The 16,339-nt window shown below is 39.9% G+C and overlaps 1 protein-coding gene across 12 annotated transcripts in view; it reads left to right on the top strand.

Moving 5' to 3' along the window:
• Positions 1-16,339, top strand: part of LTBP1 (latent transforming growth factor beta binding protein 1) — a 395,639-nt gene that overhangs the window by 240,175 nt on the left and 139,125 nt on the right. For all 12 annotated transcript variants that reach the window (XM_064572096.1, XM_064572092.1, XM_064572089.1 and 9 more), the window contains one exon: positions 10,975-11,097. In XM_064572096.1, the coding sequence (XP_064428166.1) occupies positions 10,975-11,097 (123 nt within the window). The remainder of the gene's footprint in view (positions 1-10,974; positions 11,098-16,339) is intronic.

Genomic DNA, 16,339 nt, shown 5'->3' on the forward strand with positions numbered 1-16,339 from the left:
AAAAGGCATGGAGAGGTGGAGGGGTGGAGAATTGGGGTCATTTTGAAAATCAGTCTGTAACACTCTGATGGTTTATCCTGATTCAGCAAGTATAAGTGCCTTTGCCTGGGGAAAAAAGGAGATGAAGATATTTACTTATATTGATGTGAGATCACTTTACATATATGTATGGAGCCATATCAACAAAGTATTGGTGAAAAAAAAACACTATTCTGGTGTTTATAATAGAAACTGTGTAGTTCGTTATATTTTTAAATAAACTTTGTATCTGTGTGTAACCTATGGGTAGGACAGTGCACTCTCTTTTCCAGAAGTAATGACTAGCCTGACTTTTTTTTTTTTAAAGATATTTTTTATTTATTTGACAGAGAGATAGAGAGCACAAGTAGGCAGAGAGGCAGGCAGAGGGAGAGGGAGAAGCAGGCTCCCCGATGAGCAGGGAGCCCGACGAGGGGCTTGATCCCAGAACTCTGGGATCATGACCTGAGCCAAAGGCAGCTGCTTAACCAACTGAGCCACTCACGTGCCCCTCACTAGCCTGACTCTTATAAGAATAGATCAGTTTGGGTCTTTTTATGAACTTTCAATTTATCCAGTCCGTGTTCTTTTGGGTCTACTCCTTTCATGCAGCAGCATGTGGCCAGTACCATTGCCTAATAATATTCACAATTCTGGCCAGTGAAGTGATAATATCCATTGATGTTTTCATTTAAAATCTTTTTCAGTACTTTTTTCCCTTCCTTCAACCTGTTCTTCTCTGACTTCTCTGTCTATGCAGGATTCTCTACAGTAACATTGTCTCTAAAGTTGCTTTCAGTTCCACTATTGAAAGGGCATTGATTATTGTAATGGTTTCTTTCTTTCTAGGAAGAAATAGGGAATGTGCATATGACAGCAATGGGGGTATAAATATGAAAGTTAGAATCCGTTGTTCTTGGTATATATTTGGGAAGTTACAGTAGAAAATCAGTAGGTGGAAGTTAAGACTGGAGTCCACCAGACTTGATAAGTCAGTTCTTCAAAACACTTAAAAATGTTTAAAATTCTTTTTATTTAGCCTACCAGAAATTCATCACAGTGCTCTGGTATATTTAGTGATTTAATCCCAGTGCTGTGGTTCTTAATGTGATTCTGAATCAAAAGGTTTTACAAAAGTCAGTGACTAAGAGGGAATTGATGTGTTACTGATTTGAAGAGGTGGTTTTACTGTCCTAGGCATTTTCCTGGAGCTCCTGCTGCAGTTTCTAGTTTAAATAAGCACAACATTTTTGGTAAGAACTTAAACAGCTTTTGGTCTGGACCTGAGCATCATAGTTCAGCATTTAAAAATCAATTTGGGACCCACTCCGATCCATTTGAGAGTCTTTTTCTAGTGTATCTTCTTACTGTGCTTATGACACTGGGATAGGATTCAAAAAGGAAATGTCTGTTTATTTTATTCACTTTTCTTCAGGAAAGACAGTGGTGAAGTGAGTCATTAGCACATTGTATTTTCCAATAGTTCTTTGACCTTAATCTCTGGGGCTATAAAATCAATGGGAAGATGCCTGTTGTATCACAAATGATGAGGAAAGCCCATGATGGATTCATGTTACTGTGAATGTTTAAGGAGAAATTAATGTCGTGTCTGTAGACCAGAGTCAGAAATCCAAGACCAGCAGAGATGTGTATGTTATTAGTGTCTTCCATGTGTAGCACACGTGTATCAAGACATAAATACAAGCTGTTCTCTGGGCTCTGATAATTCTTTTATCATGTTACCCTGAAGACAGAAGAACTGGAAGGAAGGGAGCTGCTCGCACGGTGGTTTGCCTCCTCTCAGTGAGTGTAGCCATCAAATCTGTCTTGTGCGAGATTATCATTTGCGAAGGTGGGGCAGTTACAGGTCGGGAGGGGAGGCTGTGGCAGTGGTGAGGCCGAGGTTGACACGAATATGGCTGCGAAGAGACCTACGGTACGATATTTTTCGGGGCCATCCCCAGAGAGCATTTCACAAAATGTGCTCCACAGACCACAGTTCAGAGGGATGTTAATAGATGGTGTGTGCGAAAGGGCCCTGTGGCTGAAGGTGTGAAAAACACCAAGTTAAAGAAAACCAAGAGTCCTTGCCAAACGACTTCTCAGGGTCTGTAATGTGCTCACGTATGTAGAATGTGCATCGTTTCTCAAACATATTTGGCCACAGGACCCTTTTATAAGCTCACAAAGTTTGTTTGACGTAACATACCTTGGGTAAAGTTGCTCTAGAACATTGACCTTCAAACCTTTTTTTTTTTTTGGTTCACTTATCTCCTAAAATAATTTGGAGAAACTTAGTGTTCACGCATTTTTAAGTTGACGTCTACATTTTTCCCGTTAAAATTAAGTGGACATAGTGGAGTCATTTCTGGGGCATTTATGTTAGATATGTGCTTTAAACATATTTTCATCAAAACCTTGGAGCTTTGGAGATGGCTCATTGAGTTTATGAATAATGTCACCATCTAACCTAATTGGCAAAAGCTGGGCCTTGAACAAACCAGACTTAACACTTTTCCTGTGACTCGTCCTCAGGAAGGATGTATTTGTGAAATGTTCATATGTTTGGTGCCTTTGAGAATCTTACATTGTGTAGGGCAGTGTGCTTCTTGTAGAAAAGATTCCAGATGAGCAAGAGGTGTGCCTTGACTTTGTAAAGAGGACGAAGGCTCCGAGGGAGGGAGGGTTGGGAAAGGAAGATTGGCACATGTGGTTCTTGGGCAAATTACTTTTAGAGAAAGAAATGTATGAAATTGGTTCCCTTAAATAAGAGTATCCAAGCCTGTGTGTACCTTGTGACATACTGTCATATGCCTTTAGGGATAGGTGTACCCAGTGTGAATCTGCTTCCACAGGAGTTGAAGGGTCCATATGTTTTCTGGGAGAATTCATTCTCTGTGGAAAGCAAGTGATCCCTATTAAATAGCCAAATGGTCTGTCTGGCTAGAAAAAGTATTTACCTCGAGAGGTATTTTTTCTGCGTTCAAGTGGAAGTCCTATTGCTAAATTGTATGCTGCTATTTCTGTCCATCAGCAAAAACTGAATATCCACAGCAGAAGCTGTAGAAAGCTTCATATTTTCACACAGTATAAAGATCTTCATGTACTCTTCTCACCTTGTACTTAATTCCTTTCAGTTACTGGACATGCCTCATTTCCTGTATAAACTTGCGTCACTAAAGAGGCAGTAAATTATGAGTCTGTTAAACATACATACTTTCCTTTAGGAGAATGGATACATAAAAGTGTGTTTATTTCCCATTAAGGACACTTACGCTATTCATAATACATTATGCATTAACTGTCATACTTTATTTATTCCTTGGCATTTTCAACCCTGGCAGGTTGTTTTGAAGTCTGAATATTTAAGCTGGAAGTAACCTTGGGAATTGTCTGGCTCAGCCCCTTTGTGTTACAGGAAAGGAATGTGAGATCAAGAGAAACTAAGTGACTTGTTCTAGGTAGCATAAGTTAGCATCCTAGTTATACCAGAAGTAGGTCTTAATGGGATATGCCTCTCATTAGATTTTCACACACCTCCCCCACCCCCGCTTAACCCTTTTAAAAAATAAGATCTTTGGGCACCTGGGTGGCTCAGTCCGTTAAGTGCCCGGCTCAGGTCATGATCTCAGAGTCCTGAGATCAAGCCCTGTATAGGGCTCCATGCTTAGCACAACGTCTGCCTGAATTCTTTCCTTTTTCCTCTCCCTCTCTCTCTGCCCCTCCCCTCAGCTCATGCGTGCATGGGCATGCTCTTTTTCTCTCTCTCTTGCACGTGCTCTCTCTCTCAAATAAATAAAATCATAAGAAAAAAGGTCTTGGCCAAATTATGCTTATAAAATGAGAATAACTATTGTGTCGCTCACCATCCAGAATTGTTATGAAGTTCCAATAAGAGGAGGTGTGCTATACAAACATAAAGGAGGAGGAGGAGGATCCTTGTCTCATTCTACTAGATAATTGTAAACATTCCCTACTATTGAAATGCTAAAGCTGTGTTACATTAGGTTATTTGAAGAGTCTCTTGTTAAGCATATTTTCCAACTACTCTGTATTTTTCTGCTTCTGGGTAATAGAGGCCCAGCCTTCAATTTCGGTTGTATTAGGTTGAACCATGTGACATGCTGATAGTCAACCATTTCAGACTTACAAGAAGAGCAGTTTTGTATTCTTGAACTTGTTATGGCCAGAAGCACATGGTAGGCTATAGAGGGCAGAGAAACTCTATAAATGTTTTAAGTGAGTTGAGAAGTATGTAGGTCTCCTTCATGTTCCCTGTAGGCCTATGGATTTTTGCCTACGGGAAAGGAGCACATAGGGCTGTATGAGTTTCTTTCCTTCTTTCTGCTTCTGTCAACTTCTGGGCTTAGCAAAGCAGCTCAGTGGGAGGCATAGGGCCTGGCTATTCGAGAGGGCCTTCTCCTCCAGCCATTCACTTGGATCTTTATTCATTAACTCGGTGAACTGCGAGATTATACCCTTCTTTGGAAGGATAGATTTCCACAGCTGGCTAGAAAAATTCAGTGCTCTAGAGAGAGAATAATAATGAACAAGTCCAGTTTGTTTATCTGTTTAAACACTAAACTGTTTTCAGTTTAATCAGAATACATTAAGGGAGATTGGCCGACCCTCTAAAATATGAGACTTCTGAAACACAATTATATTTGTCAAATATGTTATTTATAAAAATGATCAAGTTAGAAGCTTTTATCTGATTTAAAAAAATAGCTGTTGGAATTGGAATCTAAGTAGAATTATAATTCATAATTTACCCGTCATGTTCTATATAATTGTTAAACTTTTGCCTGATAACATCTCTTAGTATACTCCTTAAACCTCTCATGTCCAGATATAACATGTTCAGTTAATACATGTTTTGTTCTTAAAGCATTTTGAACCTCTCATTTCCTTCAGGTTATTTAGAAAGATCTTATGGAGCTTGGCTACCTGAGAAAGTCATTTGAATAACTATTCATGTTTCATATTAATTTCTAAGATTCTAAATTAAAAACCATGGGAGATCTGTTTTTTATCTTTTTTATTTTGTTTTTGTTTTGTTTTTAAATACTTATTTGAGAGTGAGAGAGAGAGAGAGAGAGCATGAGTGGGGGGAGGGGGCAGAGGGAGAAGCTGACTCCCTGCCTACCAGGGAGCCGCTGCCCCCCCTCACCCCCTACCCCCTCAGCTGATCCCAGGACCCCGCGATCATGACCTGAGCCAAAGACAGACCTTAACTGACTGAGCCACCCAGGAGCCCCTTGTTTTTGTTTTTTAAACACAGAGCATATAAACTAACCACCCACAGTCTTCTCAGGAGCAAAGCAGGGGATGGAAGAAGGAAGTGAAGGTGTAAAATTTTGTGTATTAGGAATTAACAATTTATGATTGGAATGCTTTTGAAGGTTTTGTGAGTGAGTTGTTGAAACCTTCCATATGATTTGTCACAGAAATAAAAAGTCAGGATTTAAAACTTAAAAATTTTGACAAGTGCCATCTTATTATAGAAGCTCAATATTTGAAACAAATGCAAAAGAACTGCCTTGCTTAAAACAGCTGTACCAGGTCCCCATGGCTCTGGGCACAGCTCAGCTGGTGACAGTTAAGTCTGATGAATCATGTCAGAGACCTGGTCAGGTGTGAGGACTGTAGCCTTGTAGGTCACAAACCACACAGGCCCACACTTAGGGATGTGGGGGACCCAGTCCCTTGTGCTTTTAGCTAAGACCATAGTACAGCCTCGGTGACAGCAGGAGATTGTCAGATGGACAAGATACAGATGCTGAGTCAAGCGAATGAAACCCATCAAGTCCTTTCGGGTAGCTAGCACCCACTTTCACTCCAGCATTCCTTAGACAGCCTCACTTCAAAATGGTCCCCTGTGTACTTACAAATTCAGCGTTTCATCATCTTTGTGTGAATTTCTCAGCAAGGACATTGTAGACATTTTTGGCTGAGCAATTCTTTTTTTTTTTTAATGCTTTTTTTTTTCCAAGTTTTTATTTAAATTCTAAATAGTTTACATATAATGTAATATTGGTTTCAGGAGTAGAAGTCAGTGATTCATCACTTACATATAAAACCCAGTGCTCATCACAAGTGCGTTCCTTAATACCCATCACCCATTTAGCCCATCCCCTGCCCACTTCTCTTCATCAACCTGCAGTTTGTTCTCTATCATTAACAGTCTCTTATGGCTAGCCTCCCTCTTTTTTCTTTTTCTTCCTTCCCCTATGTTCAGTTTCAAACATTTTTTTAATTCTGTCATTTATTATATATTTTACATGCTATGAAAACTTAGCTCAGGTCACCAGCCATGTGAGGTACTCCCAATACCTGCAGATACCTATATCCACAGGCCAAACTTAATACTCTCCAGGTACTTTTAGGGACCAAAAGAATTACCTTTGCTGTACATAGTTCACTATGCGAGATGACTTTTTCAATTACCTTCTAAACTAAGATCCAGGTGTTCCTTATCCTTATGAAATAACAACCAATCTAACTTTTCCATCAAAAGAGCCTCTTCATGTCAGTGATTTCTTTACTGAAATCAATCACCCATCTCCTGGAACTCCCATTAAGAAAAGACTCTTGGGTGCTAATAAAATGGATTACAGCCAGTGAATTGAAATTACTTTTAACTCTTCTTTGTCAAACATGTAATATGTAGATCTGATGTTCATAGCTCCATCAAAGCTCAGATGTTTATAGTGGTACTGATTCTGCATGAAAATTTGTTATACATCTCATTCTTTTTTTAAAAAATTTTTTATTGTTATGTTAATCACCATACATTACATCTTTAGTTTTTGATGTAGTGTTCCGTGATTCATTGTTTGTGTATAACGCTCCATGCAATACGTGCCCTCTTTAATACCCATCATCAGGCTAACCCATCCTCCCACCCCCCTCCCCTCTAGAACCTTCAGTTCATTTTTCAGAGTCCATCGTCTCTCATGATTCATCTAGGCTGAGCAATTCTTTGTCAAGGGGAACTACTTACACTTTTCGGAATGCTAAGCTCCCTAGTATCTACTCTCAGGGTTCTCCAGTCCTTTTGACAACCCAGAATGTCCCGTAGACAAGCACACACCCTTCCCCCTTTGAGAATCACCAACTGATCTCCCTACCAAAAGGGAAGCAATCTTACTGACCTACAGCATTCCCTAGATATTTGCATTTTAGAAGAGAATGTTTTTGTATTAAGATGACCAATAAATATATGAAAAATTAGTGCAAATTAAAACCACAGTGAAAGAACACTACAATCCCACCAGAATGGCTACAGTGAAAAAGACCGACAATAATTTGGTGAGGATGCAGAACAGTTGGATGGAAATTGGCATAACCACTTTGGACAACTATGTGATTATTTATTAAAGCTATCATGAGTCTTCTCTAGTGAGTCAGAAATTCTACTCCTAGATACATACAGGAGAGTAATGAGTACCTTGGCCTACCAAAAGACGTCTATATAAGAATGTTCACAGAAGCATTGTTACTGATAGCCAAAAATTGGGACTAACCCAAATGTCAATCAGCAGTTGCATGGATAAATTAATTTTGACATCCTCACACAATAAAATATAACAGCAGTAAAAGAATGAATTGCTGCATGCAACAGGCATAATAATGAGTAAAAGTCAGGCAAAAGAACATATGCAATAGGATTCCCTTTATATGAAGTAGAAGAACAGGGCGGACTAATGGATGATAGTAGTTACCTGTGGGGGCAGAGATGTTGATGGGAAAGGGCAGTAAAGGAGCCCTCTAAGGCAGTGGAAACTTTCCAAATCACAGTCTGTTTGGTGATTACTCAGTAATGTACGTGTGCACACGTGGATATACGTATACATAAGTATGTGTAAAAGTTCATGTAGCTGTATATTTAAGATTGATACATATAAATTAGGAAGGAACTTGGAAATTTAATCTCTAATTTATGGTATTTTGGAGACTAGGTTAAAAAATAAATTGAGTCAAAGGAAATAGTTTTTCTGGAAGCCAAGAAAGTGATGTAGAAAGTTGCATGCTTCTAGGGCCAAAATTAGGGGCGGTGGTGTTTTTACTTAGTGGTGGTGGCACAAGCTGATAAAGGTATAGATAGTAGGAAATGCATGATTCCCCTTCTTTTTGAATTTTTCTATTCCTGTCTATAGCCATAGTGGGTTTTTTTTTAAGTCTTAATTCCTGTCCTCCATCCCCATGGCATCATGGTTGAAGCAGTGGGCAATGTTGAGGAGAGTCAAAAGAGGGGCTGTTGGAAGAGGACACAAGCAAGTGTTTGTACATCAGATATTTATGCATTGGAGCAGAAAACCTTCATCTTAACCTGGCAGCCAGAAGCAAGGCTGGTACCCCACTTCATAGAAAACTCCAGTCGAGGGAAAATTTTGCATCCCAGGAGGTAAACATGGGATATAAAGGGGTGCAACCAATGAGCAGGAGTACAGATCACTGAGAGAGGAAGGCGCATAAATCACAGGCAAGTGGGGACATGAGGGAAAACAGAAGAGTGCAGATTTTGTCCAGCCTTTTTGACCACAACTGGCTGGTTACCCAAATTTGAGGTTTAAGTTGGGACGTATGATAAGGGCTTTACTTGTACTGTGTAGCCCCAGCTGGACTTGGCATTCTTCCTGGTCCTTCAGGGTGGTTTTCTTAAGGAGAATGAGTGATAGGGGAATAGTTTTCAATTAGATGCTGTGGATAAGTGTGTATTACAGCACAATGTACACTCTGATAAAGAATGAGATGATCAGGTCCTGGACCATATGCTGTGCCAGGTTGTAATCTAGCAGTGCTAGTTTTCAGCTCGATCCAAGTTAGAAAGCTGTAGAACTTATAGAACAAATATATGTGTTAATTTGTTATTTGGATGTCATTGAAAATGTTTTATCACTGAAATTAAAAACTGCATGTGTTTGATAAAATAGGTCCATTATAGAAATCAGTGGCTACTTAGAATATGAAATATAAGCAAATAATGATTTATTGAGGGCTGTATTTTCCTTATTATGTGACAATTTTGCTAATAATATTTTGCTCCCAATTGTGTCCAATTTTAACTTAGAAAATTAATTTTAAAATCATTAATAAAAGTTTTATTTGAATTGATGATTGAAGCAAGCAAACATTATTGGAAACAGAAATGCTAATAACCATGTCTATTAATGGTTAAGCTTCATAAGCCACCCTGAATAAAAATAGAAATGACTATTAATTTTTCACTTTTAACTTGTCCTATTCTGTTTTTCATTTTTAATTACTTACCTTTACAAAAGACTCTCTAATCTTTTTTTTTAAAGCACATATTTTTATCTGTCCTCTTCCAAATCGTTTTGATTTTCCTTTGGATCAGTGTCATAGCCCATTCGGGCTACCGTAATAGAATACCACAACTGGGTAGCTCATAAACTACAGATACTTACTGCTCACAGTTCTGAAGGTTGGGAAGTCCAAGGTCAAGGTGCCAGCATGGTCGCCTCCTGGTGAGGGCTCTCTTCTGGTTGCAGACATCTCTGTTGTGTCCTCAAATGATGCAAGGGACTAGGGATCTTCCTCATGGCTTAAGGACCTCCCAGAGGCCTCCCTACTAATACCATTATGCTTGGGGGTTATGATTTCAACACCTAAATTTTGGGGGGGGGGGACACAAACATTCAGACCATAGCAATCATCCTGTGTGGGTGACCTCAAGTCTCTATTTCTAGCCATGTTGTCTCTTTAGTTTATTCCTGAATCTGCCACTGCTGCTGGATTTTATACTTGGGTATCCTTATGTGACCTTCAAGTGTAAAACTAGTCTTTTCATTTGCCTCTTTTTTTCCTCAGAACTTTCCACAAAAACAACGTTTTTTCCTCTTTTCCCAGATTAGATGCCTCCCAGGCATCTTCGACTCCTTTCTGTTCCTTTCCAGTGTTATGCTAGCAAGTCAAACACTGTGCATTTGGCCCATTGTTCTTTTCAAAAGAAAAATTCCTTCCTGATCATTCTCACCGTCCCAACCTGGCTTGTCCCATCTCATACTTGCATTACTCCTTCAGTCATCAACTTTTGGTCTCTTCTCACCAAGCCATGTGTTGGCCAGATGAATTTCACGGGAGCCTTCCTTTGGTTCTATCCTCCTTGTGCTCAGAAACATTTAGGATAGCTCCTTGTTCTCAGTAAAAGTGAATCCAAACCTAGCCTGGCTTTAACCGGCTCTTTTTCCAACAGTTTACCTTCCGGAAACTACTTTTCCAGCCAACAGTTTGACTCAGGGTTTCCTAAACCCCCCTTCCCTTCTGCAGTCTCTGCGCCTACGCTCTGGGGTCACTCATGTAGGTCACCCACCCCTTACTCCCCATCCATCCATCCATCTGACCATCCACCCTCTCCCTGACCTCGATGCCTGATGAAGTCTTAACCCCTCCTCAAGGCTCTAGTCTCCCCTATCTTCAGCTAACTCCTCCAGCTCTTACTGTCTACACAGGCAGTTTCATAATCTGACTTCTTCAAGCTGATGACCTTTCTTCTAATTGTGATAAGTTCAACTGCTTTTCACTTCTTTAATTTGTAGGTAGTTGTATGTCCAGCTAGATTGCTAGTGTCTTCAGGGCGAGAGTCTTTGCCTTACCTGTTCGATCTCTAAAACCTAATGCCCATTAACGTAAGTACTGTGAGGACTGGAATTTTTGTCAGTTTGGTTCACTAGTAAATTTTTAGTGTTTAGTGTCTAGAGCAGAACCAGGTACATCGTAGGTACATAATAAATAGCTGTTATATAAATTGTAGATGTTCAGTGAATGCTTGATTTGACTTTAGGTCACTTGTACCTGCTGCATTAAAAGCTGACATCTCTCATTTACTGTCACTAAGAGATTATTATAGTGAAAAAGAAAGTGAATGCTTTTTATACCCAGAATCTGTTCAACTGGGCTTGACTACTTCTAAAAGGGTTTGTTTTCCTGCAGATATTAATGAATGCCAGCTACAGGGCGTGTGCCCTAATGGTGAGTGTTTGAATACCATGGGCAGCTATAGATGCACCTGCAAAATGGGATTTGGGCCGGATCCCACCTTTTCAAGTTGTGTTCGTAAGTAATGATCACTTTTTATTCCTATTTTGCATTGTTCTTTTTTATTTGAGGAGGGGGTATCCAAAAGAAGATAAATACTCAGCAGTCAACTGAATATTGTAAATATGTGGGAAAATCTCATTGAAAGGACAGCTGGAAGGAGGCAGACCTGCTAAGATCTCTGTTTTGGATCTTTGTCCAAAATAAATTTTTATTGCAGCCAGAAAAATATAACACCTCTAACTCAAGGTAGGGAAGAAGCACACTGAGAAAATAAACTCTGATGAAGTGTTATTTAAAATTTTCATACCTGAAAGATAACAACAGTTTTTTCCTTTGTGAGCATTTTAAGCATTATTTAGGCTGAGTTAAACTTTGTCCCAGCTTCTGCCTTTAATTAGTCCAAATTCTGAGTCACTGGTGTCTGATTTAATGAGGTTTCACTGTACTTGCTTAGTTGGTAGAGTCTGGGAAATAGTTATAAAGGCCCTGCATTTCAGATTTTATATTCAGTTCTAATTTCTAAGATTCTCTCTGTTGTCCTCAAAAACCACCAAAATGTGTCTCCAGAGTTAGACTGTTTTGCCTTACAAATGTTGTCTCTAAGTTTTTCTTTTGCACCTGGTAAGGGTAAAAATCCTTCATTAAACCATATGTTCTAATATTAATACAGAAAATATAGTGTCTCCAAAGAAACTCTCTAACCACAAAACCTAATCCAGTATAATCACTACAGATCACTCAACGACCAGAGATGGATGCATTTAGATAGAAAGTTCTCACATGCAGATTTTTTAAAGGTTATCTTACTTTTTAAAGAACTTGTGTTCATTATTACAAAACAGGTAAACACTGAAGGTTTTTAAAAGCCATATACATTAAAGCTTAAACATTGTAAATTAATGTATGGCAGAAAACTGTTAGGATAATTTTAAAGAGCAATTCTGTATTTCTCTCCTGATAGGTTTTTGTTTTTATTGCCTATTTTTTAATGTGGCTTTGATATACATTAAGCTGTATCCTCTGGCCTCCATTTTTAAACTTGGTATTTGGTTAAGACATGTTCTTGATATCTATTGCTTTAATTGTGCAACTCTCCCTGAGATACATAGACACAATGAATTATGGGCAAATGTAGTAAAATAAAAATGATAGTCTCATTCATTACTTTTAAAATTCTAAGAGTTCAGAGAGTCTTCTGGAAAATTGTTACTAATTACTACTATTTTCTTTTAAAAACTGTCAAATGCAGATTAGGAAATTTTGCACGTAAGTTCTTTTTTCCGTGTTCTTTCACAGACAATTCTGATCATGAAGCAGACAGACACCTAATTATAGGGCTTTTTTGGTGGGTGGTAAAATTAGACTATAAAATGATGTTTGCATACAAGGTACGTTTGAAAACTAATACAAGGATTTGGAAATTTCAGGTAAAAAATCACATTGTTGATAATATCCAGATAATTTAGGGATTGTTTCTGGCTGATTAGAATTACATGTGTAAATATTTTAAATAGTTTCATAATTTTAAGCATAAAAGATTTTACAGAGTTTGGATATAGAATTTGCTTTGAATGTTTGGGTTTTTTTTTTTCCTCTTAATTTGACTTATAGTCTGGTTAAAATTACCACATTGAAGACTGCAGGTTAGGTAAAGTTGGAGAGCTGGTCGCAAGGTGTTTTACTGAACTTTGACTAGATCTGATGTCTAGAGTTAAGGGCAGACACCCAGGTTTTAATAAGATTGTAGAAATCTGCCAATGAGATTTTTGAAACACTTAGACATTTCCTTAGCATTTATTTTCCCTGTCATTGCCCAAATAATATTGAACTTATTAAACAACCATTCATTCTTATTTGAAAAATAAATAATTCAGTTTTATGGTTCAGCTACAACAACTGAAATGATAAGTATTAAGAGAGGTTTGTTGCTAGTTAAATGTTCCAGTTTAGAGTTTGAGTTAAAACCTGGGATCTTTATCGGCATTGAGTGGCAGATTTATTTCTCTGTCCTCTGAATTTACCACATGTTACATCACAGATATGTGGAGTTCCTTCAGGATTTGTGACTTGGTTCAGTCCTGCCTGATTTGTTTGTGAACTGTATTTTGAAGAAATCAATGCAGGGCTTGGGGTGGGGTGTGGGGGACCAAGGCAGAAGTCTGAAAACAGTTAAGAATCAGGAAAGAAGGTGATGTTTACAGAGTAAGGGAAAAAATATTGGCAAGATGGTGGTATCCTTAATAGTCATGGGGAAATAGCAGAAGGAGACTGGAGGTCACACATACTCATGCACGCATGCACACACATAGACACACGTGCCCAGACACACAAAGGCACTGAGAGGAGTTGTTACTTAACGTTTGGAGTATCTGTTTTTGAGAGCTATCAGCCACGGATAGAGCATGTAAGCAAATGGAAGAGACTGACCACATTTGCTCAGGCAGCGTGAATTGAGGGCATAGCCAGGCCATAAAAGGTGTGGCTGACTCTGAACGCAAAGAAAGGCACTTGGCAATGGCCAAGGAGCAATGGGAAGCTCTCCCTGTTCTCAGATGCGCTGAAGTGAACACCCTCAGAATTCCTTGACTCTGGCCAAAGGTTGCAACCATTTCTCTTTCTCTCCTTGCCCGCTCTCTGTCCTTGACTTAGCACAGCTCAAAGAACAAAGGCCAGAGGGCTCTGTCCTCTGCTACCCCAGACCTCTGTGTCTGTGCCTTCGGATGTCGCCGCAGCGTCTTCAGACCTCCTCCTCCCTCTCCATGGGGAAAGGGGAAATTTTAGGATTTGTCAGAGCAAATCCAAGAAAAGGACAATAACCTTTATAGTTGGAATAGGGAAACTTTCTGACTTTCTGAGCTGCAATTTTCTTGGGCATTCGGGAGCTCCAGGATGAGAGCTGCAGTGGGTGTGTCCATAGGTTTGGTAGAAAAATGCCCAGATGAGGGCGCCTGGGTGGCTCAGTTGGTTAAGCGACTGCCTTTGGCTCAGGTCATGATCCTGGAGTCCCTGGATTGAGTCCCACATCGGGCTCCCTGCTCGGCAGGGAGTCTGCTTCTTCCTCTGACCCTCCCCCCTCTCATGTACTCGCTCTCTCTCATTCTCTCTCTCTCAAATAAATAAAATCTTTAAAAAAAAAAAAAAAAGAAAAATGCCCAGATGAAAAATCTCTGGGCCTGTTTGCTGTTTGATTGCATTTTTTGCCCCATGGCCTGGGTGCTAATTTAAAAATAGAGGGTTGGGGCGCCTGGGTGGCTCAGTCGTTAAGCGTCTGCCTTCGGCTCAGGTCATGATCCCAGGGTCCTGGGTTCGAGTCCCACATTGGGCTCCCTGCTCGGCGGGAAGCCTGCTTCTCCCTCTCCCACTCCCCCTGCTTATGTTCCTGCTCTCGCTATCTCTCTCTCTGTCAAATAAATAAATAAAATCTTAAAAAAAAATAAAATAAAATAAAAATAGAGGGTTGGAGAGATGTGCTCAGCAACCTGGAAATCATGAGATGAAGAACACATTCCTTCTAAAAGTTAGTCATGTTTATGCCCATCATATCTTGGGCATAATCATATCATATCATTAGATATGTATTAGATGTTAGATCATATCATATCTAACATCTTAATGAGATATGTATTATTCTCATTTTATGCATTACATAACTGAAGCTTGGGGACCTTACACAACTTCTTAAGATCATACAGCTAGTAAAGCGACTCTTGCGATTTAAAGATTTATTTATTTTTGAGAGAGAGAGAAAGAGAGCGAGTGCACAAGCACGAGGGGGAGAGAATCTCAAGCACACTCCATGCTGAGCATGAAGCAGGACATGGGGCTCCATCTCAACAACCCTGATATCAGGACATGAGCCAAAACCAAGAGTCGGAAGCTTAACTGACTGCACCACAGGCACTCCAGGGACTCTTGAGATTTAAAACTGGGTTTTGTGCCTCCAAGTTTAGGGTCCTAGATCAGGGGTTGGCAAGATACAGCTCATGGGCCAAATCTGTTCCACTGTCTGTTTCTGTAAATAAAGTTTTATTGGAACACAGCCATGTCCGTTCATTTACATATTGTCTAGTGTTGCTTTAGTGCCATGATGGCAGAGTTGGGAAGTTGCCGCAGAGACTGTAGGGCTCACAAAGTCTAAAATATCTCTTTATTGGGCGCCTGGGTGGCTCAGTTGGTTAAGTGACTGCCTTCGGCTCAGGTCATGATCCCGGAGTCCCGGGATCGAGTCCCGCATCGGGCTCCCTGCTCGGCGGGGAGTCTGCTTCTCCCTCTGACCCTCCTCCCTCTCATGCTCTCTGTCTCTCATTCTCTCTCTCACAAATAAATAAAATCTTTAAAAAAAAAAATTAAAAAAAAAATCTCTTTATTATTTTGCCTTTTACAGAAAGAGTTTGCTTACTCTTGGGCTGTATCAACACCGTCCAATAGGACTTTGTGTGATGATGGGAATGTTCTGTATCTGTGCCGTCTGATGTAGCAGGTGCTAGTCCCATGTGGGCAGTGTGACTGACAAATTGAATTTTAAATTGTATTTCATTGAAATTTTATTGAAGTAGCAACATGTGGCTGGGCGTTAATGTATCGGACAGCACAGTTCTAGATCCTTGTTTGACACAGCCGATGGGGTAAATGACTGCTAGGCCTCCTCCTTTCCCCCTTTCCTTCCTGACATAGTGGTTCTGTGCATGTGACACCATTTTCCAGGCAGGCAGGCTGGGAGCTCCTCTGCCACTTTTGACTCTGTCCTCTCCTTTTCTCCAAGAAAGTCGTTAATCTTTGTAATCTGTCTTACACCTTCTCTCGTCTTTCCACCTCCTCTGCGGTCTCTCACTTCCCTCACTTAGCGGTCTTGTAGCATCGTGGCTTGGGGGCTAGACAGACATGTCTCTGCAAAGTGTTTGCCCCCACCTAACAGTAACAGCCAGAACCAGGGCAGCAATGTCAGCATCTTTATTGTGCATTTCATGAGTGCCAGGCACTAAGCACTTGGTGCGCATTACCAGATAAAATACTTCCAAGACATCCATGAAGTTTATGTTGCTGTTCTATTTTAGAATAAAGACATGGAGGCTTGGAGGGGTTAATAAGTATCTTGCCAAAAGTCACACAGCCTTTAAGTGGTAAAGCCCACGTTTGAAGCTGGATCTTACTCCACAAGCTGAGCCTTGGATCAGGAAGAAACTAGTCTGAATTGATGGGAGCGAGTCCTTTATTTAAAGAGAGCTGTTGTTTAGTCTTACTCGCCACAGAATAGAAC

This window comes from Mirounga angustirostris, unplaced genomic scaffold (genome assembly GCF_029215605.1).
Source record: "Mirounga angustirostris isolate CCGP_5_RB_7025 unplaced genomic scaffold, mMirAng1.0.hap1 SCAF_10, whole genome shotgun sequence".
In the NCBI taxonomy this organism is placed as follows: Eukaryota; Metazoa; Chordata; class Mammalia; order Carnivora; family Phocidae; genus Mirounga; species Mirounga angustirostris.